This window comes from Rhinoderma darwinii, chromosome 2, assembly GCF_050947455.1.
Source record: "Rhinoderma darwinii isolate aRhiDar2 chromosome 2, aRhiDar2.hap1, whole genome shotgun sequence".
Lineage (NCBI taxonomy): Eukaryota > Metazoa > Chordata > Amphibia > Anura > Rhinodermatidae > Rhinoderma > Rhinoderma darwinii.
The window spans coordinates 74,393,645-74,420,221 of record NC_134688.1 but is presented as its reverse complement, the minus strand read 5'-3'; the positions used below and the strand labels follow the sequence as shown (position 1 = coordinate 74,420,221).

The window sequence follows — 26,577 nt, the reverse complement described above, 5'->3', positions numbered from 1 at the left end:
TTTTTTTCTAATGTCAAGTAGAGCATCTCCGAATTACTTGTATAAATAAATTTGAGTAACTATTGCGCCGCAGTACTTTGGGCCTACCCTCCAGCTTTATATAACAAACAAGCTTTTTTAATTCTTTGTTAACTCAGCTGTTTACATTATCGACTATATGTGATATAACCCAAAAAAACGGAAAACCCCAGCACGAAATGATCCTTAAAGAGTAGTTGTCTTCTGCTGGACATCTGGGACTTCATGTGACTGGGACTAGTGACTGGTGGTAGTCGGTCAAAGCTCCGACCTGGCTATTGTACATTTACCTCAGGTTAAGAACCTTCACAGGACACTTACTGGAGAACTTACCTTTGACTTAATGTCTCTGTGCAGCACTCTTTTCTCATGAATATGCTGTACGGCCAGACATATCTGAACAAACCAATGGAGGATCTGGTAGCGATACACAACAGAAGAAAAACACAGATTAAACAGGCCCATTAATGATATATACATACAATATGCTTACGGTAAGTGCATGGGATCATTTTCTAATAATTCTTCACAATATATGCAACTTGAAAAAAATAAAAAAAAAGTACCAATATCTCTATGGGAACCAATTTACTAAAAAGGTACCGCTCTCTGCTATATACTACTATGTAAAATGTATATTTATTAGTGGTTGGTAGTTTAGATTAAAAAAAAAAATCTGTAAATCTGTATTTCTCCTTTTAAAGTCAGCATGAGGCATGCCCTTTAAGGTTGTATTCACATTTTTTTGCTGCGCGGCGGAAAACCGCATGCGTTTTTACATTGAATTGCAAAATTGCGGCAATGCAGCCTTATAGAGGACCTGTCACCTTTACGAACATGTCTGTTTTGGTAAATAGTTGTATTCCCCATGTTCCCCAAAGTTCTGGAGCATCTTTTCTTAGAACTTTACATTGTGCCAGTCCAGTGTTATTCCTCCTAGAACTTTATGAATAAATTGACAACTGGGTGTTACCAGTTTCTACAGACAATGTCCAATCAGTGCTGACAGTGAGACTGGGTAGGGACACACCCCTTTGACAAGGGGAATGGTAACGCCCAGTTGTCAGTGTATTCATACATTTCTAGGAGGAATAACAGAGGAAGGACACAACGCAGAGTTCTAAGTAAATATGTTCCAGAATTGTTATTTCATGGGAAATACAAGTATTTATTCCAATACAGTAGTTCAAATTACCAGGTGAATATGTAGACTGGTTGGCCTGAACGACGACATTTAGGCCGGGTTCCCACGTAGCGTAAACGCTGCAGAATTTTTACAATCGAATTTGGTGTAGAAATTCCGCAGCATTTACAGTAGCAGCAAAGTGATTGATATTTAGAAAATCTCCTGCCCACGCTGCGGGGGAAAAAAATAAAATAAAATCTCAGAAAAGTTGTGTGGAAAGTGTTCTGCGATGCGACTTTCAATTTCGCAGTGTCAATTTATGCTGGGCGTTCTGTGCGAAGATGCTGCGTGTTTGGCCCATGAATTTGAATGGGGAGCATAAATTCTACAACAGATTTGTGTTGTTGCGGTTTGTACAGCATTTAAGAAGTGGAAACGTAGTAAAAACCGCAGGTACACATATACTTGTTATAATTAATGTTGAACACTAAATCTGCAGGTAAAACCGCCGCGTTTCCACAGCAATATGCTCAGCAAAAAGGCACTATTTGGTGCGGATTTCTATGATCATTCAGTACAGAATACTAAACCTAAAAACAGAATAGTGGACATTAACTTTAATAAAGGCTTATTTGGATGAAGCTCTCAGTGGAGAATGACGCCCAATTTTAGCTTTGATATGTGGCCCTAGATTTGGGATTACGTCCCTGAATGAGAAAAAGAAAATGTCCAGTACTCACTGTGTGTTCTGGAAACAGTTTTCCTCTTTGAAGTTTAATGGTCTCTAGCAGGTCGCCCCGATCACAATATTCCATCACTATGTACAGGTGGTCATCTGCTGTTATTACACAAATGTGGCCAAAAGTTATTTCACATAAGCCATAAATGTAATAAATATAGATGATGTGTAATGACAGGGATAGAGAAACAGACAAGTGAGCTCTAATCTACCCGCCACTCAGTCCCTGCCTACTTGCAACGACCCGCCCTAGGCGACGGGGTACAACTGGGCGACGGTCCCTACACTTGGTAAGTGCACGACAGACAACCAGACAAGGAAACACAGAACAAAGGGAAACGGGGCAGTTGCCCACGGCAACACCATGAGCAACAAGAGTAGTAAAGAGCCGAGTCAAACCAGGAGAGTACGAGGTGCCAAACGCAGAGCAGGAGAGTAGTGAACAAGCCGAGTCAAACCAGGAGTGTACGAGGTACCAAACGCAGAGCAGAAGAGTAGTCAGTAAGCCAGTATCAATAAGAAGCAGGGACAAGTAGTTCAAGAAGCTGCAGCAGGGCCAGGAAACCAACAGAGAAGAATCACAAGCAAGGAGGAACAGGAAAGGCAGATATAAATAGACAGAGGGCGGGAGCTAGCTCCGTCTGGCCAGGCTGTGATAGGCTCTCCCACTCCTAAGCCTGCCATCCTGAGTGGTGGAAGATGGAGTCTGTCTCACAGACATAGAAGCAGGTGCAGACTGATTACCTATGGGCGTGGATACAGAAGCTGTGCCTGGCAGATCCTTAACATGATGTCAAAAGAATAGGCCTGCATGATAAGCAGAGCTGAAACCAATACCATGTATTGTTATATATATATGAAGGTCAACAGGACCATTAATAAAAAAAAAAAGTCCTTGCAATTTTCACATAAAACAACAATATGTTTTAAGAAAACATTTGGTACAAAGTGTAAAGCAAGATTGATCTAAACCGGGTGCCTGTACACACAGCGGCCATGCTGCGGTTATGTGACCAAAAACCACGGGGCAAAAAATTTTTAAAAAAAAATAAAAAATCGCCTGCATTTTGACAGCAAATTGCTGCGGCTTGTACAGTTGAAACACATTAAAACCATGCGCTGCACCTGTGCAGGTCGCGTGGACAAAAAATACATTGCAAAAACGCGGCAATTCATGGTTAAACTCTGTGTGGCACACTACGGTTGTGTGTAAGGGTAGCCTAATGGATCCGAGCTAAAAAAAACAAACAGGTAAGCAAGAAACACTGATCAGGTAATCCAATAACCAGAGGTAGTAACCTACAAAACTGAACATGTGCTATAAAATCTTCAGACTTTATTATGACATACCCTCGAATGCCTCCTGGAATTTCACTATATTTGGATGTTTCATCTTCGCCAGCAGAATTGCTTCTTGTCTGGACTCTTTTACTGCAGCTGAAGACTAGAAAGGTAATAAGAATAAGATAAATATATGTCATATATATATATATGTCATGTGCAAATTGACATCCGATATAAACAAATTGATGACTGGACTATAACAAAAAAGTTTTATTACAGTAGATCTGTAGCCTACGCATTAAAGATTGTTGGAATGTTGTACGGCTCTATTAGCTTTAATGAGAATATGGCTTTTCTATTGAGTAGGAAGTAGCATTTTATAAAAAGAATATATATATATGGTCCGCTCACCATGCACACCTCGTTTTGATCCTATCTCTGCTCGGATGGAGACTCTGGGCGGCAGCAGGTAAGGAAGTAAGAAATGGAAGGACAATATCCAGCACATTAAATCAAATATTTTATGTCATCCGATTAAAAGAACAAGTAAAAACATTCCTAGGAAGGAAGCTTGCGCGTTTCGAACCGATGGTTCTTACTCATAGCTATAGCTGTAAAAAATTTCATTTTATTTTGGATCATGTGCTGGATATCTTCCTTCCATTTTTTACAGCACTTTATAAATACAAATGGATCCTTGGGAATGTTGTGTCTCAGTAATGTCAGTCACTCCTCATCAAAAGTGCTAAAATCTTATTTGATGTGCAACAGATCTGGTCAAAAGTAAAAAACACATATCCATATACTTATGAAGTAGCGTCATACCCCAGAACTACCACACAAACAAATTCAAGCCATTGATGTACGCAGGAGTTGTAGTCCAGACCAAGACCTGTACAGAGCTATAGCAAGGTTTTCCTTCATCTGGGACGAAGATTGAGTTTGCTGTTCTAGCCCATTATTGAAATACTCCAGCCAAGGCAGGGTCAACTGTTGGTGCCCTATCCCTGGCACCCAGCCCCGGCTGCCCTCCTCAGCTACAATCCTGCTTTGTGGTAAAGCCTGTGGCTTACTGGGAGGTTTCAGAATCTTCCATAGACTATAAAAGAAAGTGACCTCCACAAAGAGCAGTAATTCAGGATTGGTGGGGGTCTTGCTGACCGGATCAGGGACAGCCCTATGTCGGATGTTGTCCTGTGCGGTAGCTTCTATTTGCGCTCATTTTTCCCATTTGGTGATCTGTAATAGAGTGTACACATAACCATACCCAACATGGCCTAATTGTAAGTACCATGCAGTGTTGTATGTTGGCCAAATCACGTCTATACAATTGCCTACATAACAATGCTATACAGTGCAGCCACCAGCACCATACACAAATAATAAACTAATAAACTATACAGCAGTGGCACACAAATACCAACATACAGTGCTCAAATAACACCACCAAATCACAACTCCATAAAAGTGCTATATTATTAGAAATAAGATTTGTGGTAGTCACAAATGATTCGGAGGTGCCCCCTTTCAGCAGAGGTGGCTGAAGGGCTTTATGTCACTGCACAGGTCGCACACCCCTAAGGCCGGCTATGTATAAGATCCCTGCTAGTCAGAGTTTTAGGGCATATTAATATGTTATAAATGTCATTCATTGGAAAACCTCTCTACACCTTAAAGTCTGTGTATCCTGTGCACTAACATCAGGGCAACCCCTATGCATATTCTCTACGATTGTATGGTGTGGGCTTCCCCGCTCTTTACCCCCTCTATAGTACAGAGGGGGAGCCGCTGTAAAGAGTGTCTCTTTCACTATGTGAACCGGTGCGCCATGTACTATTGTACATGTGTAGCTGTTAGCAGCTATTCTTGGTGATAACAACGGATCGCTCGTCAATGAGCTCCTTCTCGGTTGACCGCCTGGCAAAGAGCTACTTCTCGCTTGATCGCCTGGCAATGAGCTGGTTCAGCAAAGGCGGTTGCCCTGATGGGACAAACACTTTAGGAAACATTACACCACAGACACTAGCGGACCAGTATGGCATCATGGGCCTCGAGCAGCTGCAGACCTCAGATTGTACATATATGCTTTATTGCAAGTTAATCTGGTATAATATAATATTTTACCTTGGGAAGTCTTATTTCTTTCATCACATACTTATCAGCATTGTTTAGGTGGCTCACAAGTAGAGCTCTGCCAAATGACCCCTCTCCAATAACACTCAGCACCTTGTAGTTCTCCATTGTAACTGTAGAGAAAATGGAGATGTTAATGTATTATTTACTGAAATCTGGTCTACAAATCTGTATAATATGAATGGCACATTGGCCCGGTAATGCAGCGATGCTGAAATAATGTTGGTTAAAGCATTACTAGGCAGATTTTCCATTTAGATCTTCAGCAAAACTGGGTGACTGAAGCTGAAACGTTGGATATCATTAGCACCCTATATAGTTTACCCAGGGGGTCCACATTTTCTTAAAAAGTTGATCATGGATTATAAAATCCAACCCGCCGTATTTCTACCATAATCCAGTCCAAATTATATTTTATTAGATTCCAGACTACTACCAACTTCTTTCTTCCAATAATGGGATATTTTGAGATTTTGGTAGCCAGGGATATAAACCCAATAGGAGGTTTATTCAAAATAGCTCCCATAAGAGATTTTCTTTTTATAAACTTCCAATAGTCTCACACACTGTCATCGCAGAGGGGACTCATAAAGACTTGGTAATCTAACATGGGTCACTGTATGAATTTGTGAATTTATTCTAAGAGAATAGAGCAGTTTGATTTTATGACAGCTCCACCAAGGGTGGTACATAGAAGGCAGTATAGTAAGAACTACTGTGGTCACAGCATGTATGACAGGGCCCAGTGAGGATGTGGGCCCGGGCACCAATTCATTCAATTGTGTATCTATCCTACAATTGGACACTGCCTGTGGCCAACTAAATTTCAGAAATGGCTCAGCCATAGGCTCCTGAGTAACTTTCTCATGGATGGCACAGAAATGAGAAGGTGGGGAGTATTCCCTGGTAGTTATCATGCGGCACGCTTTGGCAGTCACTGTATATGGAGATACAGCTGACAGGCAGTAGCCTGTCAGCTGTCGGTATACTCTCTGGTTGGGGCACGTATATGGGGGACTCTCTGGCTCATGACCTGTATATAGGGGGCAAACTATGGTGGTCACAGTTTACGGGGACCCTTTCTGACTGGTACTTTATGGCTTCACCCTTTGGCAGGCTCTTTTATGGGGGTACCTAGCAGACACATTTATGAGTATATGTAGACTATAAGGCCAAAAGTATGTGGAAACCTGGCCATCACACCTATATGAGCTTGTTGGAAATCCCATTACAAAAGCATGGGCAATAATATAGAGATGGGTCCCTTTTTGTGGTTTTACAAAAGATTTTGGAGTGTGTCTGTGGGAATTTGGGCGTATTTTACCAAAAGAGCATTTGTGAAATCAGGCACTGATTTTGGACCAGAGGGCTGAGCTCGCAGACGGCATTCCAACTCATCCCAAAGGTGTTGGAAGGGGTTGACGCCAGGACGGTAAAAGCTACTTGAGTTCCTCCACACCAGACTCACCCAACCATGTCTTTATGGACCTCGCTTTAGGCACATTCATGCTGGAACAGACAAGGGCCACAATCTAAACTGTTACCACAAAGTTGGAAGCAAACAATTGTCTAAAATGTCTTCGTATGCTGTAGCGTTAAGATTACCCTTCATTGGAAATAAGGAGCCAAACACTGAAAAAAAGCCTCAGACTATTATAGATCCTTTACCATATTTTACAGTAGACATTATGCATTCCAGTAGGTATCATTTTCTTAGCATCCGCCAAACCCAGATTCGTCCATCAGACAGCCAGATAGTGACTAGTGATTCGTCACTCCACAGAACACAATTTCCATTGCTTAAGAGTCCAGTGACAGCGTTCTTTACACCACTCCAGCCGACGCTTTACATCGTGCACGGTGATCTTAGGATTGTGTGCCTTTGGAGGACCATAAAAACCATTTAGTGAAGCTCCTGACGCACAGTCTTTGTGCGGAGTCACTTCCAGAAGCAGTTTGTAACTCTGTAGTGAGCGATGTAACAGAGGATAGGCGATTATTTATGCACCACATGGCGGCCATGCTCGGTAACTTGTGTGGTCGATTGCTTTGTGGCTGAGCTATTGTTACTCCTAGATGCTTCCACTTCACAATAATATTACTTACAGGTGACCGCAGCAGACTTAGCAGATCAGAAATTCACACACTGACTTGCAGGAGTCTACATACTTTTGGCCATATAGTGTATGTGCTCATTCGTGTATATGTATGCATTCATGCAATGCATCTGTGTGCGTGCATGTGGTTAAATAAGTATATGTGTTTTATGTCCTATTTTTTAGTTGTTACACTACTGTCATGGCAGAAGGGGCCCCATTATTACTTGTTATAACCCTGCAAAAAAGGTACTAAATACCATCAGAGAATGACTTTAGAATTAGCGGGGATGTCCGGGAGTTTTTTTTTCATAATGATGACCTATCCACAGGATATTTCATCAGTATATGATCGGTGGGGGTCCGACATCCGGACCCCGCACTGATCAGCTGTTTCGGCTGCCTCCAAGCACTGGGATGTGAACAGTGTTCAGTGCCGGAAGCAGTTTGCTCCGTACACTTCATACCGGCCGTGCTGCAGAACTGCCACTCTGCTACTATTCACTCGAAGCCATCTGCTTCCGGCATGGACATCCGGTGCCCGGAGGCAGACAGAGCAGCAGGATCCGGGTGTCGGACCGCCACCAATCATATACTGATGAACTATCCTGTGGACCAGTCATCAGTATGAAAAAACATCCCGTGCCCAGACAAACCCTGTAAGGGTTAGAATTTATAACAACTTGGCAGAATAGAACTCACAGCCCAACATGTATCAAAAGTGGCATAATTTTAGCCGACGTCTATGTTAAAGAGTGCTTAAAGGAAGGGCGTCGCGAAAAAAAAAATTTTTAGATCAATTTGCTTTTAGTGTTTTATTACATTTTTTTTTATTTATTTGTGTGTTTGCGTTTTACTTTTTTTTTGTTTCTAACTTTTTCTTCACTATGGGGGCTGCCATTTTTTTTTTCATCTCTGTATGTGTCGATTAACGACACATACAGAGATGGAATACGTCACATACATCCCCATAGAGAATGCAAGCGGGAGCCGTTCCATTCACTATGGTGTACACCGTCTGTGTGGGAACGGCGCATGCGCCGCTCCCACACAGTCCAAAAGGAATGTCTCCGGCCGAGCGACATCCGGCGCCATTTTCTTGTGGACCGGAAGCCGCGGCCGGACAGTAAGATGAATACTTCCGATCGCGGCTTCCGGACATGTGCTCTGAAGCAAGCACTAGGAGCGGAGGGAGCGGACAGAGCGAACGGACCGGAGGGAGCGGCGGCGGCAGGAGCAGGTAAGTTATGTCTGTGTATGTTCGTGTTTTAGTGTGTGATTACCACTGTATGTAAACCTACTACACTGTGTATTCGCTCAAAAAAAGGCAATTGCTCCCTCTAGTAACCAGCACAGGGAAATGTTATAAATTAGAATCTAATTTATAATATTTCCTGACTTGTGAAAAAATTTAAAAAATTATAACAATGTCTAATCATGTATATAATAACTGTTTAACTAAAAATAAAAAATAAACATTTCTAGCGACACATTCCCTTTAAGTACAAGAGAATCAGTTGGCACTGCTGGGACCTGTAATCCTTCTCGACATTCAGCAGTACACTGCCCACGGAGACGCAGCAAGGGCTGCAGTATAAGTCTATGGAGGTGCTGGGCTTCGTAGGTAAGACTGTATGCAACACAATGCAAGTAGACAGAAAAAAGCCGCACTCACCCGGTCTGACGTAGAAAATACTTTAATGCTTGTAAAAAAGGTGTGTGGGGGGGGGGGGGGGACGGACGGACGGACGAAGACAGTGTCAGGCAACAGCCGCTTCAAGTACAATGCTTTCTCAGTCCCTCTCGGGCTTTACTAAGTATGTTGTACAAGTTATCAAAAAAAAGGTACAGTCATAAATTTGCTGTAACATATGTAATAGTTTAGTCTAGCTTTAAAGAGTGACTACACTTTCATCAAACATTTGATATGTCATAGAGACATATTAAAGGCTTGGATTGGTGGGGGTCCGGGTGCTGAGACCCCCACCGCTGCTGAGACAAAGGTGCAGAAGTGCTCAGCTGAGCGCTGTTCACCTTCGGCTGTGCTCATAGTCAGCCCTCCTCGTTCTATGAGAGCCGTATTCAGCCTGACGCGGAGCGCTAATCATAGCTGAAGGCGCAAAGCACTCAGCTGAGCGCTTCTGCACATTTGTTTCCGCAACGGTGGGGGGCTCAGTGCCCGGACCACCACAGATCCGAGCCTTTGATATATCTCTGACATATCAAAAGTTTGATGAAAATGCAGTCACTCTTTAAAGCTAGACTGAATTATTACATATGTGGCAGCAAATTTATGACTGTACCTTTTTTGATAACTTTGTACAACATACTGCACTGTCGTTAACTAGCTTCATTTACAGCACTTTTTCTACACCAGGATCTGTGTGGAGTAGGGGAGCTAATTTTTTTCTAATTTCTGACTTTTTAAAAAGTTACATCTCATAAATGTATCGAAATCCGGACCATGTTCGTGGTGCTAATGGCACTAAATTATAGCGCAAATGGTTAAAAAATACTGTATGTTGCCCAATTCAGCCCATGATGAACCGTAAAAAGTGCTTTTATTCCTCCGGGCGCGCATGCAAAAGAGCGCTGAAGGGTCCTGAAATCTAGGAAGTGTCCTGCATTCTACAGGTTTCTGCTTAGAAAACGCAGGACACTTCCTGGATTTCAGGACTCTTCAGCCACTCATTTGCATGCGGCGCCCGGAGGAATAAAATAACTTTTTTGGTTCACCTTGGCCTGACTTGGGCAACATAGGTATGTTTGAAAAACAATCATCCTTCCCTATATAGCGGTATTAGTGATTTGGGAGGCGAAAATTTGAAGACATCGTTTTGATGCATTTTTGGTGCAGTGGTTTTGCGAAAGACACAGGAGTGGACACAAAATAAAGGAGATGCAGCAGCCTTCTCTTTATACCTTTCCATTCTTTTGGATCCACTTCTAGCTTTAGGCCCTATTACACAGGCCAATGATCGTTCATCAGCTGATCTGATCTTTTATACAGAATTAAAAATCATGGTTGTCGGCAGCTCAGCTCCCGATGTAATTAGGGAGATGCGCTGCCGACATGATGAAAATATACGGGGACAAACAATCGGAGTAACGAGTGCTTCTCCCCATACATAATTAATTATTGCTCCGTGTGATAGGAGCAAACGAGCGCTGATCAACAAGCTGTCTCGATGATTGGCGCTCATTTATACAGCCCGTGTCATAGTACCTTTAGGCTCAAAAACTGCATCAAAAAAGCATGTGTGATCCTGGCCTAAAACATCTTCTAACATCATCTGTAGGCGTCCATGTGAAAAGGCTGCAGCACACTTTTGTATTGTGTGTCCCTTTGTCTTGTGACCAGGAGATCTTTGTCATAGAAAATCCCTCATTTATTACAAAGGCTGTAATGATGGGGGTAGGGAAACAGACAAGTGAGCCCTAATCTACCCGCCACTCAGTCCCTGCCTACTTGCAACGACCCGCCCTAGGCGACGGGGTACAACTGGGCGATGGTCCCTACGCTCAGTAAGTGCACGACAGACAAACAGACAAGGGTACACAGAAGCTAAGGGAAATGGGGCAGTTGCCTACGGCAACACCGTGAGAAACAAGAATGGTGAACGAGACGAGTCAAACCAGGAATGTACGAGGTACCAAATGCAGAGCAGGAGAGTAGTCAGTAAGCCAGGGTCAGTATGAAGCAGGGTCAAATAGTTCAGAAGCTGCAGCAGGGCCAGGAAACCAAACGAGAAGAATCACAAGCAAGGAGGAACAGGAAAGGCAGGTATAAATAGACAGAGGGCGGTAGCTAGCTCCGTCTGGCCAGGCTGTGATAGGCTCTCCCACTCCTAAGCCTGCCATCCTGAGTGGTGGAAGATGGAGTCAGTCTCACAGACATAGAAGCAGGTACAGACTGATTACCTATGGGCGTAGACACAGAAGCTGTGCCTGGCAGATCCTTTACAAAGGCACTGTAATGCGCATGTGCGTGCCGTCCACTGGCGTAGCTATAGGGGTCGCAGCGGTCGCAATTGCGACCGGGCCCCGAAGCCAGGGGGCCCACAGCCCCCCGCACCACATCAATAAAAAGTTACTATAGTAACTCGGGCCGCGGGCCCCTGTTACTATATTAACAGACATTACTTACCTTCCTGGTTCCGGATCGCAGCGGAGGTCCTGACGTCAAGCGCTATGCGCAGCGCATGACGTCACAGCGCTATGCGCCGCGCACAGCATCGAGATGACAGAACTCCCGCCGCGGCCGAAGAGGAAGGTAAGATTAGCTCTGATTGGCGGGGTCCGACTCCCGGGACCCGCCAATCAGCTGTTTTGAAGGAGCCGCAGCACTCGTACGAGAGCTGCTCCCCTTCATTCCGGTCACACTGTGAATCCGTGTCGGCGATTCACAGTGTGAGCGAGTAGTGAAATGAAGGGGAAGCAGCTCTCGTACGAGTGCTGCGGCCCCTTCAAAACAGCTGATTTGCGGGTCCCGGGAGACACATTAGCTATTGATGGCCTATCCTGTGGATAGGCCATCAATGTTTAGGGACTGCACAACCCCTAAGTCTACGATGTAGCAGGCTTAGGGGGCCCATGAGACAGGATCACAGATTGTGTGATCCTGTCTGCTAAGCCCTGTATCTAAGCCAATCACATGGTAGGCTTAGATACATGGCCCATGTGTGATCCTGTCTGCTGGGCCCTGTATATAAGTCTACCACACTGTAGGTTTAGATACAGGGCCCCAGCACACAGTAATCTTATACTGTATAAGATTACTGTCTGCAGGACCCTGTATCTAAGCCTACCTTGTATCACACATGGGCCCTGTATCTAAGCCTAACACATGTGTTACTAATCGTTTTTCTTGTGTGTTTTCTTACAGGTTCGGTCGTTGGACTACGGCAGATTCCAGGACTACTTCGATGACGGCTTTTTTTTAATTATCAATAAAATGGTTAATGAGGGTTGTGTGGGTTTTTTTTTTTATTTCAATAAAATATTTTTTCTATGTGTTTTTTTTTTAACTATATTACTACCGCCTTAGTAATGGCCGCTGGCTGATTGACCGTATCCATTGCTAAGGCGGGGCTTAGTGTTAGCCGGTGCAGAGGCGAACACTAACCCACTTTATTACCCCGGTACCCACCGCCACCAGGGGTGCTGGGAAGAGCCGGGTACGAACCAGTACCCGACCATCTGTAGTGACGGGCAGGCACTGGGGTGGCCGCAGTCTGGTAGTATTAAGCTGGGGAAGGCCAAAAACAGTGGCCCTTCCCACCCTGGTAATGCTAGGCTGCTGCTGCTTTATTGTATCTGGCTGGTTATGAAAAATGGGGGGGACCTCACGTCATTTAAAAAAAAAAAAATTATAATTGGAAAGAACGATGTGGGGTCCCCCCTAATTTTCATAACCAGCCAGATACAACACAGCAGCAGCAGGCAGCATTACCAGGGTAGTAGGTGCCACTGTTTTTGACCTTCCCCAGCCTAATACCAGCCTGCGGCCTCCCCGGTGCCTGCCCGTCACTACAGATGGTCGGGTACTGGTTCGTACCCGGCTCTTCCCAGCATCCCTGGTGGCGGTGGGTACCGGGGTAATAATGGGGCTTAGTGTTGGCCTCTGCACCTGCTAACATTAAGCCCCGCCTTAGTAATGGAGGTTGTCAATCAGCCGGCAGCCATTACTAAGGCGGTGATAATAAAGTTTAAAAAGATACAAGCACATAGAAAAAATATTTTATTGAAATAAAAAAACATAACCCTCATTAACCATTTTATTGAGAATAAAAAAAACGGCATCATTGAAGTCCTCGAATCCGAAGTCCAACAACCGAACCTGTAAAAAAATACAAACACACAAAAATAATCAGTAACACATAAAGAAGCAAAATTATTATTCTTACCTTTCCTGGGTCCAGCGCTGGAGCCGCAATGTCAGCGAGCTGAGTCCTGTATCTAATCCAATCATGTGTGATACTGTCTGCTGGGCCCTTTAACTAATCCTATCATGTGTGATACTGCCTTCCGAGCCACTGTATCTAATCCTATCATGTGTGGTACTGTCTGCTGAGCCACTGTATCTAATCCTATCATGTGTGATACTGTCTGCTGAGTCATTGTATCTAATCCTATCATGTGTGATACTGTCTGCTCAGCCACTGTATCTAATCCTATCATGTGTGATACTGTCTGCTGGGCCACTGCATCTAATCCTATCATGTGTGATACTGTCTGCTGAGCCGCTGTATCTAATCCTATCATGTGTGATACTGTCTGCTGAGCCACTGCATCTAATCCTATCATGTGTGATACGGTCTGCTCAGCCACTGTATCTAATCCTATCATGTGTGATACTGTCTGCTGAGCCAATGTATCTAATCCTATCCATAGTTTATAGGGTCGTAGTGCTATAGATATGCTATGCTGTCTCCTATACACACATTTTTTTTGGGGGCGGACACATATGTATTGGGGCTATTTCCCCTGACATTTTAAGCCCTGAGGGTTTGTTCACACGGCAGTGTCCGTAACGGCTGAAATTACGGTGCTGTTTTCAGGAGAAAACAGCACCGTAATTTCAGCCGTAAAGGCATGTGTAGGCGTCTTTAGCTGCGTCCATTACGGACGTAATTGGAGCTGTTTTTCCATGGAAAACAGCTCCATTTACGTCTGAAGAAGTGACAGGCACTTCTTTGACGCGGGCGTCTTTTTTACGCGCCGCCTTTTGACAGCGGCGCGTAAAAAAAATGGCCATCGGCACAGAACATCGTAAGACCCATTCTAATGAATGGGCAGATGTTTGCCAACGCTTTTGAGCCGCATTTTCGGAAGTAATTCAATGCTAAAATGCTAGAATTACGTCCGTAAATAGGGTGTGTGAACCCAGCCTTAGTGACGCCCCGGCTGCTAGTGCTGCATTGTTGGGTCACTTAGGAGACCCCGCGATGCAGCTGAAAGCTGCGGACCGTCGGCCATGAGGAGTTTGCGTAGGGGGGGGACCCCAATAAGAACTTTTGCATCGGGGCCCATGAGCCTTTAGCTACGCCCCTCGTGCCGTCCTATGTTAGCAAATGGGAAATTTCAGATGGGTGCAGCCGCATTCTAGCGGTGAGAGGCAGCGCACAGAACCCCACGGATGACATCTTCTGACAAGTGACATTTCAGAAAATGTTTTAAAGGTAAACTTTCCCTTTAAGGCTATAAGAAACATTATCAATATAAACAACATGAAACCAATGTCCCATGGAGTTGAAACACACAATTCACAGACAGGATAACGAATGGCAGATTTTCTGTTACGGGAAAATATTGATTCTTTGTGGTTTCATTCCAATAAACAGCAGTGTGTGTGGCCAACTACCTCGCCATTACATACAAAGTTGCTCTAATCCTACATTGTTATTGTAGTTCCACCCGGTATAGAAAGCTACAATCGGACACAGCGCAGAATGTGTGACCAGAAACACAATGACCGATTATCGGGTTTGCAAACATCTCTTACCAGAAGTGTCCGGAGGCTGCTGGCTGCTACCTTCAGGTCATCCTGGGCACTGTGCGGAGAATGTTGCTAGTGATCCCTGTACACAGGGGGCTGCGTTACAGTTGCCATTGTACTGACAGATAGAGCTGCAGTGTTTCCTGGGTGTGATCAGCAGCCTCTCATACTCCTTCCTGTCATTCCATCTCCTCCCACTACTACTTGTGTGTATTTACTGATGCAGAAGAGGATTCATCATTCACCTGATTCCTACCAGAAATACTACCTCACGATGACAAAGTGGGCTCTGCTGCATCTATATTTTCATGTGTATATACCGTATACAAGTATCCCGTCTTTGTTTTGCTTCTGAATCTAGTAGGTCTTGTGAGCTAAACGCATCAACAGCACAAATCTCTCTGTCTTGAGGTTTTCGACAATGTATCAGTAAAGATAAAAACTATCAGCCTAGAGTCCAGTTTTGTGTTTTTTTTAGCTCACAGAGGACGGCCTAGACTGGATAGTAAGGGCTCATTCAGACGCGCCTGTAACTCGACCGTGTGACAGCCGTTATAAACAACGGCCGTCACACAGACACGTGTATTTTAATGGGGCTGTTCGCACGGCCGTTGTCTCACCGAAGGCTCCGTGGAAAAATAGGACATGTCCTATTTTCCTGCGTTTTCATGCATCCCTCCATAGACTCTAGTGTATGGAGGGATGCGTGATGACGCGTCCCACACGAGCGCACCTCGGATGTGAAAAACCACGCTCGTGTGAATGTAGCCTAAACTCGTTTTTAGCCTCTGGATATAAATAGGAATGTTTCCATTCACTGATGGCAAACAGATATTTTGTAAATGGTGAAGAATAGGAAAACAGAGTATATTAGAAAGTTGCAGAATTTGTAATTTTACAATAATTCAAGTCTAATTCCACTAGCAAAACCATTTATCTGTAAACTAATAATGACAACCTACCTTGCCAGCCGCTGCCCTGCATTCATTCTTCAGATTCCTTCTTTCCAGCTGTAAGTCCAGGACCACACAAAGATTTGATGCCGTTTTGGATAATTTTTTTTGAGCCAAACACAGAACTGGACACAAAAGAAAGTAGGTGCATCAGTCTTTTCTTTATACCATTTTATACCTTACCTTTATATACAATATACCATATGCTGATGCCACACGGACCTTTTGCACGCGTTTTTTGTGCGTGCAAAATGGACACGTCCGTGTGAATAAGGCCTTGGAGCTGGCTAGCCCCCCCTTTTCCTATATGCATGATCGATTGCTTGGCTTAGTCTATAGTATGGGTCATGTATACTTTCATTCTTCTAACTAAGGGTTAAGCGATCTGCTTTGGAGGTTCTCCACTCCATTGATATTTCCAGCGTATGATATAAACAAGCCTGGGTTTCCTGGGTGATCAGGGACGCCAAGACGTCCCACCAATTAAATTGGCGCCTCATTGACAGTGGGGCCGCCCCTGTTCACGGATGTCATGCATGACGCCTTGCACTGTGATTGGCCTCGGTCCCCCGATGATGCTTATTTGATGGGCGGGATTAAGTCCATTTATACTCGGCGTTCTCCCAGCGCACGAGCGGCCAGATATCAGTGTCATTCGCACGCCGGGAGACACGATACAGCACTTTTCAGTGCTGTCCGGCATTACATTACAATAATTGACTGTTAAATACAGAAACCGGGCTAAGTCCTAAAATACATCATAGGACCGCCTGGTTGTTTGTGACCCCTGAGGATGCACTCTTAGGCTGGGTTCACACGAGCACATTAACGTCCGTAATGGACGGACGTATTTCGGCCGGAAGTCCCGGACCGAACTCAGTGCAGGGAGCCGGGCTCCTAGCATCATACATATGTACGATGCTAGGAGTCCCTGCCTCTTCGTGGAACTACTGTCCCGTACTGAAAACATGATTACAGTACGGGACAGTTGTCCGGCAGAGAGGCAGGGACTCCTAGCGTCGTACATAACTATGATGCTAGGAGCCCGGCTCCCTGCACTGAGTTCGGTCCGGGACTTCCGGCCGAAATACGTACGTCCATTACGGACGTTAATGTGCTCGTGTGAACCCAGCCTTAATAAAATAGAGTGCAGAAACGCGTAGGGACACTGATTATTTAGGCAGGTGTAATTTTTTGCCAGTTTGCACCATTACCACATTGTTGTATGAGAGGGGCCATTGGATCTATGTGAACTGAGCTGATGCGCTTTGTCACTAGTACTTTCCCATTCATCTTGTTGCTAAGTGCTTATGCCTGTTACTTGAGGTTTTTGGCTAGTAGCCCATTTTTATTTTTTTAAATTCAGTTTTTATTTATTTATCACAAGTTTGTTTCAGAACATACAACATATCACGACTCGATGATATACAATTGCAACATGTGAACACAGAAAAAAAAAAAAAAAAGATGGCAGGACCAATGGTGACCCCTAGCTGCCTAAGACGTAATTCGGGTGTTTTTGGCTTCTGGGATAAGGTTTGGGATGTAGTTTCTAGGTTCACTGGCTATACACTGACATCCTGATCTCCACATACAAGAAGTCGCGACATCTGATCAACACGGCTCGTGCTTGCATTCCGGCTATGTGGAAACAGGTCGAGCCACCCACAATGCGTCCTTGGTTTCAGAAGATCCAAGAAGTGAAACGTATGGAGGAGCTTACGGCTTCCTTACGAGACACTCATGATACGTTTATGCGCTCTTGGTCTACCTGGGTAAGCTTTGAGAATTCTTCATATTATATCGCTATGCTGTCCTAATAGTCTGTAGCTATATATACTTATATTTCTTATGAGACATCCGCTTATGGGATGGACGCTGAGGATAAATCCCCCTTCTACCCTGCATCTTTCTCCAGCTTTCCTTCCACTTCCTGGCTCTTTCCTTCTCCTCTTATTCTTCCTCACTGTCCTATCTTTCTAACCTTCCTTATCGGTGATCTCTGTTATATCAGCTTAGTTGAACTTCCAGGTTATGTTCACACGCTTAGCAAAATACGTCTGAAAATACGGAGTTGTTTTCAGGCGAAAACAGCTCCTGATTTTCAGAAGTTTTTGTAACTACTCGCGTTTTTCACGGTGTATTTTACGGACGTTATTGGAGCTGTTTTTCAATGGAGTCAATGAAAAATGGCTCCAAAAACGTCCCAGGAAGTGACATGCACTTCTTTGACGCGGGCACCTTTTTACGCGCTGTCTTTTGACAGCGACGCGTAAAATTACACCTCGTGGGAACAGAACATCGTAAACCCATTGAAAGCAATGGGCAGATGTTTGTAGGCGTAATGGAGCCGTTTTTTCAGGCGTAATTCGAGGCGTAAAGTGCCGCAGTGCCCTCTGTGGATGCTGCCGCAGTGCCCTCCGCGGATGCTGCCACAGTGATGTCAAGGAATTCCACAGAGTCCCGGAGCAGAGCCGATACTAGCGCTCTGCACGGGACTCCGGCTCTGGGGAAGCCCCAGACATCGCTGTTCATATGTGGACAGCAATGTCAGGGAATTCCAGAGTCTCGCAGCAGAGCCTATACTAGACCCCTGCTTTAGACCATCTCTCAAGGTCTCCCTTAATTGTTCGCAGTATATGGGGATAGTTACAAGCATAGAGGTGGGAAGGCCGATTAGTGAGACGTATGCCAAGGTATTTAATGGAGCTAGCAGCCCACTTGAAAAGGAAGGAATCCTCCAAGGCTGCCACCAATTGTGATGGGAGGGAGATATTGAGAGCTTCTGACTTTTGAAAGTTTATTTTAAAATTGGACATCGATGCAAACGACCTAAATTCAACCATCAGGTTAGGCACCGAAATGCGGGGACGTGAGAGGAAAAATGGTAAGTCATCCGCGTATGCCAGGACTTTGTGAGTCGTATCCCCAACCTGTACACCCGCAATATACGGGTTATCGCGGACATGACATAGGAAGGGTTCCAAACACAGCGTGAAAATCAGGGGAGAAATCGGGCAGCCCTGGCGGGTTCCATTAGAAATGGGGAAGGAGGAGGAATTATGGCTGTTGACCTTCACCGATGCCGAAGGGGATGAGTATAGATTCAAAATGCAACTGAGCATACCCTGACCCAGACCTATATAAGATAGAGTCTCCTGTAGAAACGACCAGTGAATCCGGTCGAAAGCTTTTTCAGCATTGGTAGAGAGCAAAAAAGCCGGCCGCAACTCCAGGACCGAACACACTGCAGGGAGCCGGGCTCCTAGCATCATAGTTATGTACGACGCTAGGAGTCCCTGCCTCGCTGTGGGGCAACTGTCCCGTACTGTAATCATGTTTTCAGTACGGGACAGTAGTTCCATGGAGAGGCAGGGACTCCTAGCGTCGTACATAACTATGATGCTAGGAGCCCGGCTCCCTGTCGTGTGTTCGGTCCGGGACTTGCAGACGAAAAACGTTCCGTCCTTTACGGACCGAACATGTTCGTGTGAATCCAGCCTAATATGTTCAATGAGGTTGACGGCCCGGATGGTTTTATCCCTGGTCTCTCTTGAAGGAAGAAAGCCCGTCTGGTCCCCATGAATTATTTTAGTTCGGAATGGCGTGATTCGCGTGGCTAATATCTTTGAGAAAAGTTTTGAATCTAAAATAAGAAGGGAAATGGGACGGTAACTACTACAGAGGGAAGGGTCCTTATCCTCCTTAGGGATCACTGTTATATGGGCTCTGTGAAGGATTTGCCTGACACAGCTTGTGTGTCGACGCCCGTGGTTAATCAGCCTGCATCTGTTCTTAGGTCTGCTACCACTCAGGCTGGTAGGCTGAGGAGTGGGAGAGCCTATCGCCGCCTGGCCAGATGGTTCTAGCCCCCGCCCCTGGTCCACTTATACCTTCATTTGATGCTTGTCCTTTGCCTGTGATTCTCCTATTTCCTGGCTCTGCTGTTCCTGCTGTTACTATTGACATCTGCTTCATATTGACCCTGGCTTGACTGACTATTCTCCTGCTCTGCATTTTTAACACGTACACTCCTGGTTTGACTCAGCTCGTCCACTACTCTGTTGCTCATGGTTTTGCCGTGGGCAACTGCCCCACATTCCTCTGCTTTTGTGTTCCCTTGTCTTGTATGTCTGTCGTGCACTTATTGAGCGTAGGGACCGTCGCCCAGTTGTACGCCGTCGTCTAGGACGGGCTGTGCAAGTAGGCAGGGACTGAGTGGCGGGTAGATTAGGGCTCACCTGTCTGTCTCCCTATCCTGACATTACAGGCTCTCAATGTATCTGCAGGCAGCGATCCACCCTCAGGAATGGAATTAAAAGCAACCAAAAAGGGACTAGTGAGAAGTGGAGTATGTGTTTTTTTTAGAATAGGACAATGAAAGACCATCAGGGCCTGGGGCCTTAACCGTAGGGGATGTTTTTAGGACCTCAAAAAATTAATACTCTGAAATCGGGGCATCCAATGCTGTTACCGCGTCCTGTGGAATCTGGCCTAATCCCGAAGACTGAAGGTATAACCTGATGTCGTCTCGTCTGGAACTGGGGAGGGGAATGCCCGCATTATCACGCAGGTTGTACAACTGTAAATAGTAGGAACGAAAAGTTTCTGCAATATGTCCCGGGGAGTGTATCTTTGTGCCATTAGGTAATGAATGGAACGTATGTGCGCGCTCTCTGCAGGCGTAAGGCCCGTGCTAACGTGCGACTCGGCTTGTTGCCAAATTCATAGTAGTGTCTACGGCATTTAGTGAAGGAGGCTTTGGCAGCTGAAAGTGTAAGAGTACGTAATTTATCCCGTAACAATATCAGTTCCGCTCCCAAACCCGGGTCTAATAACCGTTTATGTGAGAGTTCCAAGGCGTGTATTTTCCCCACAAGCTCTGTAAAGACTGCAGGGCGTTCCTTTTTGAGTCTGGAGCCAATCCGTATGAGAACACCTCTCATGACGCATTTATGGGCTTCCCAAACTGAAAGAGGATTAGAGTCCGCCGTAATGTTGGTGTCAAAGTAAAAGCGGAGTTCAGACGCCATTTCCTCCAAGACCGCTGGATCTTGCAACAAGGAGTCGTTCAGACACCACTGCCACGGAGTAAAGTGTAAGGGGGGAAGGGCCAAAGTTAAAGAAATCATGGCATGATCCGAAAACAATATACAATCTGTAGAGGCCGAGGAAAGAAATGTAAGCTAGGAATGTCGAACCAAAAAGTAGTCTATGCGTGAGTACATATTGTGCGGGTGAGAAAAAAAGGTATAGTCCCTATCATTAGGGTGGAGTATGCAGCAAGGATCGATTAGTTGATGAGTATGGAGCACACGCTGCAAGCGACGAGTAAAAGGTCTAGAGAAGGCGGGCTGGTATGATGTGGTATCTAGCCTGGGGTCCAAGGGCATATTAAAGTCACCTCCCAGTACCAACGTCCCCTCTGCAAATTCATCCAGTACTTTAACAGTGTCAGTTGACCCGAGTTAGGAAGGTATAAGTTAGCAAATGTCATTGTGCAGTCTGCGATCTTACCTTTTACAAATAAATATCTTCCCGCGTCATCTGTGCGACACCCCAAACATTCCCAAGGTATAGAGTTCGCCACAAGGATGGATACGCCTTTGGTTTTAGAGTCCGGGGAGGAAATGTGATATACATCTGGGAATCTTGAGTTTCGGAGGGACGAATGTTGATCCGAGCGAAAATGCGTCTCCTGTAGGAAGGCTATCTGAGCCCTGTTTTTCCAGAGGAGACGCAGTAGAGAAGATCTCTTTTCAGATACATTCAGACCCTGTACATTTAGTGAGACAATAGTTAAATTAGTCATGATGAAGCAAGGATTATGACCCTGAGGACAGTGAGTGGAAAACGGGGAGGGAAGAGAGGATCAAGGAAGGGGACAAAAGTTGAAAGGTACAAGGAAGTTAGGAGAGGAGAGAGAAAAAGAAGAGGCCAAAGGCTCCAAGGGACAACTGCGATTTGCGCGACCCAAAAACAGGAAGAGCAAAGCCACAGGTCTATAAGTGGAGTCGTAGAAAGGCACAGTACATAAGAAGTTCAGAGCACACGGACTACACAGTGCATAGAACATATTAGACAATACATCAGTAGTCCAGAAATCTCGTCGTCTCTCAGAACCTAATGTCGAGGGAGAAAGCCAGGCTAGAGGGAACCGCCAAAAGGAATTATATGAAACAGACACCCAAGTGTTCAGCAGAGTACACCTTCAAATCTGAAGAAATGAGCCAAATGGCTTTCAGAAAAAAATTCCAATCAGTCCCCTCAGATACCATTCCCACCGCGGGGACTGCACGCATGGAACCTTTTCCACGAAGCTCTGGCCTAGTCGGACGTGCCCCAATTTCACTTCTGGGTGGTAATGAAGGGGGGGTAAGGTCCAATCCGGGACCGAGACCTCGTCTGATTCCAGGAATCGAAAGGCATCCGGAAGATCCGATGGGGTTTTAACGGCAAATGTATTACCAGCCTTCCGTAAGATTATATGAAAAGGGTGACCCCAACAGTACGAGGCTCCTGTTCGCTTGGTGGCTTCCAATAGAGGCTTAACAACATGCCTCATATAGAGCATTAGCCGAGACACATCAGGCAAAATCAGGACGTCAGCTCCATGATATGGAACCGAGCCACTTTCCCAAGCATTACGCAAAATGTTCTCCTTTTGATTGTAGAAGTGGACTCTAAAAATCACATCTCTAGGGTGTTCTAGATCTCTGATTTTAGAACCCGCCGAGCGGTGCACCCTGTCCAATGCAAGTGGTGCCTCAGGTGCACGGTTCAACATTTTATTAAAGATGGTGGACACCACATCGTGCAAATCCTCTGGAGACACTGATTCAGGGACACCCCGCAACTTAAGGTTATTACGCCGTTCTCTATTCTCAATATTGTCCAAATGGCCTGAGTACTCACAGTTGTGGCGAGCGCTGTTAGGTCTGTAACAAGAGACATGGTTCTCTAGGCAGGTTCTCTAGGCAGGTGACTAGTTTATCCAACGTGCGGATAGTCAGGGAGACCTACTGCAGTGCTTTGGCCTGCTTCTCCTCTAGGCGTGTCATATGCGCGTCCATGTCGGCCCGCGTGGAGAGAGCGCTCTCCATTTCCCAAAGCTCGGTGAGAGTACTATCCACCTGTGTGGTCGTGGCTGACTGCCCCAGGGAGGACACAATAGACGAGGGTGATACAGGCTGAAAAACTGCCGGAATATCCTGCGACAGCTCATTCAGGACGCACGTTGCCGGAGCAATGGGAGACGCCATTACTGCTGTAGGCGATGGGCCGTCTTTCTCTCGCTGCTGAAGTGGCGTCGGTTGCAGGAAACGGTTCAGAGATGGGTCACGAGAGGCTCTGGATGTTCCGGGCTTGGATTTGCCCCTTGGCATGTCTCCACGGGCAGGTAAAGGATGATGTATCGTCTTGATCAACGGGATATGTCCGGAGCTCCTAGAAAATGCTGCCTCACGCCGCCATGCCCAAGCCACGCCCCAGTAGCCCATTTTTAATATATATACACAATAAAATTATAGTTGTTTTTTTATTAATCGCAGGCAGTAATTTAATATAACAAATTGAACGTCTATCTATTATCAGTATTAGGTTTACCACTTCTGCCTTTGGCTCAATAAAAAAAAATTATCTAAAAACTGGATCAAAACTGTGTGATCCTGGCCTTAGGCCTCATGCACATGGCCGTGCCCGTAATCACAGCCCGCGGCTGTGGGCACGGCCGGCCGCGGGCTACAGCCCGCATTTTCGGCCCGTTCTCCCATACAAAGCATAGGAGAATGGCCCGTAAAATGCAAAATATAGGACGTTTTATGTTTTGTGGAACAGTTCTACGGCACGGACACCTATCCGTAGCGATATGGAAAGGTGTCCACGGCCAATAGAACTGAATGGGTCCGTAATTGTGGACGTATTACTGTCCGCAATTACTGATATTTTTACGGTCGTGTGCATGGGGCGTTAGGAAGACATTTTGGCATGTGGTAAAGGATGCAGCAAAACCCCATGCAGTTTAAACACGAATTGCCGCAGTTTTGCAATGTTCCTATCCTACAGGTGAAACATGTAAAACAAATGTTTCACCTATAAAAACGGTTTTGCTGCGACTTTTGTTGAAGTTTTACTGCATGGCCAAAAACATCTTACATGCATGTACCGTAAATGCATGCTAAGGCTACATTCTCACATTGCAAAATTAGATGAAAAAATCCACATTAAAACTGCAGGTAAACTCAGGTAATTCTACAGGTAACATCTGAACTTAATATTGAGGTTTTTTTATGCATTTTTAGATGCAGATTTTGGTTCCTTGTTTTATAAACTCAATTATGAGACGACAGCGCAAATGCAAGATGAATTGACATCCTGCGGATTTTAAAATCTGTACCGCAGGTCCATCTATGTGCTGACAAATTATGCAATATGTAGATGAGATTACTTGACATCTCATTTATTTTGCTGGCACTGTATTAAGCTACAGATTTGTTTAAGGAAATCCGTGCAGCAAATCCGCACACAATAGTCATTGTGTGCATTTGGCTAAAAGGGGTTGTCCAGGAATACATTTTATTTATATTTTAACTTAATTGGACATATGTAAGAAAATTCCTAATATAATGTCTGTTTACCTGTGGCAGCATTACTCTGTTCTGATCTGCGGTCACGTGACCGCACCGAGAGTAAATTTTTCATCTCCTGTGCACTTCCGGCTGAGAAAGGCGCAGCGCGTCGTCAACTACATTTACAGGCAGTGGGCCGGGCGGATGTTTCATGACCTCTTCAGAGCTCCGCCTCCTCTGGTCCTGCCACCTGTTAACATAGTTGATGACGTGCCGTGCTTCTGCTCAGCCGGAAGTGCAGGCTGAGCAAAGACAAGGAACGCCATCAATCATAGTTCACGCCCCCTCCTTTACTCTTGGAGCTCCCATACTGCCTGTAAACATAGTTGATGACGCGCCGTGTCTTTACACAGCAGGAAGTACTGGCTGAGCAGAGACACGGAACGCCGTCTCTGCTTGTACACGCCCCTCCTCCACCTATCTCGGAGTTCCCACACTGCCTGCCCATCTCCTCTCATCTCCCACGCCGCCCATCATCCCTGAGTATAACACCCATCGTCCCTGTGTATAATCCCCATCGTCCCTGTGTATAACCCCCATCGTCCCTGTGTATTACCCCATCAACACTGTATATAACCCCCATCATCGCTGTATATAACCGCCTTCATCCCTTTATAGGATGTTGGGGTTAATGCACAGAGATAATGGGGTATAATACAAAGGATTATGGGTGTTATATACAGGGATGATGAGGTAATTCACATATAATGGGGGTTATATAATGGGGTAATACACATGGATGATGATGGTTATATACAGGGATGGTGAAGTAATGCACAGGGAGGATGGGGGTTATATACAGGGATGGTGGGGGTTATATACAGGGATGATGAGGTAATACACAGATGATGAGGTACTACACAGGGATAATGGGGGTTATATACGGGGATGATGAGGTAATACACAGGGATGATCGGGGTTATATACAGGGATGATGAGGTAATACACAGGGATGATGGGGGTTACATATAGGTTGTATACAGATACGATCATGTTATATCATCCCTGTGTATAACCCCCATCATCCCTGTATATTACATCATCATCCCTTTTTATAACCCCATCATCCGTGTGAATAACCCCATCAACCCTGTGTATTACCCCCCCCATCATCCCTGTATATAGCCCCCATAATCCCTGTATATAACCCAAATCATCCCTGTATATAACCCCAATCATCCTTGTATATCACCCCCATCATCCCTGTATATAACTCCCATCCCCCTGTGTGATTATTACTGGGGGTGAGTAATTAGAGCAGGGAATGACCTGTGAATATAAAGGGGCATGGCAGTATGCAAATAGCTGAGATGCTGTGGGGGGAAATGCAAACTGTCACCTCAGATGCAGCAAGGGATCATAGGTATGGTGGGTTACAAGGCAGGCAACAGACAGGACCAGAAACTAGGGATGTAAACAAACAGAAAGAGCAGCAGTGACGATGTAGATCAAACAGAAACTGGTTAGAAAGTATGTAGGGGGTTTTAGGGAAGGCAAACCATGGCTGGGGGACACTTATTAGAACATATTTTTTCCCTGGCCAACCACATTAAGGCCAAGTTCTCACAGCATGGTCAAAATAAGTTTTATTTCTGTGTATTGCAACAAAACTGCACCACTTTGCAACAATTTTCACATTTTGACTGCAATGTGGGATCCCATCATATATTATGATTAGCAAAATACATAAAAAAGTTTTCCTTTTCATTGCTCACCATACACAAGTTGTTATGATAATGAAGACAACAACTGTATATTTTATGCACTGCTTTGTGATCTTGATTTAAAAAAAAATCTTTATTGTACTACAACTTTTTATTTGATATTTTTTTTAACTCAATGTTTTGTTAATATATAGTTAAAAACAAATAAATATATAAATTAGTATTTACGGCATATTACATTATGCCAGTGCGTGATAATATGCCCAGGCATCTGATACGGCATACCTAAAGTTTTTCCTTTCCAAGACCCAGGTACAAAAACAGTGGATCTTGCCAACTGGGATGCTGAGGTTCACAGTAACATCACAAAAGGAACCCCCTTACCTTTGTTAACACCAGGCTCATCATGGGTTGTTGTGTTTTAAGGGTTAAAGAAGCA

General features: G+C 45.0%; 1 protein-coding gene across 2 annotated transcripts in view; it reads right to left on the bottom strand.

Moving 5' to 3' along the window:
- NEK3 (NIMA related kinase 3) overlaps nucleotides 1–15,087 on the bottom strand; it is a 31,878-nt gene extending 16,791 nt beyond the window's left edge. Inside the window, exons 1-5 of one of the 2 annotated variants that reach the window (XM_075851760.1) lie at nucleotides 14,901–15,087; nucleotides 5,292–5,413; nucleotides 3,234–3,327; nucleotides 1,885–1,979; nucleotides 352–435 (exon numbers count right to left, since the gene is read on the bottom strand). In XM_075851760.1, coding sequence (XP_075707875.1) covers nucleotides 352–435; nucleotides 1,885–1,979; nucleotides 3,234–3,327; nucleotides 5,292–5,408 — 390 coding nt within the window. In that variant the 5' untranslated portion in view covers nucleotides 5,409–5,413; nucleotides 14,901–15,087. Of the gene's footprint in view, nucleotides 1–351; nucleotides 436–1,884; nucleotides 1,983–3,233; nucleotides 3,328–5,291; nucleotides 5,414–14,900 lie in introns of both variants that reach the window. The other variant, XM_075851759.1, reaches the window with a different exon arrangement.
- Nucleotides 15,088–26,577: the final 11,490 nt, after the last annotated feature.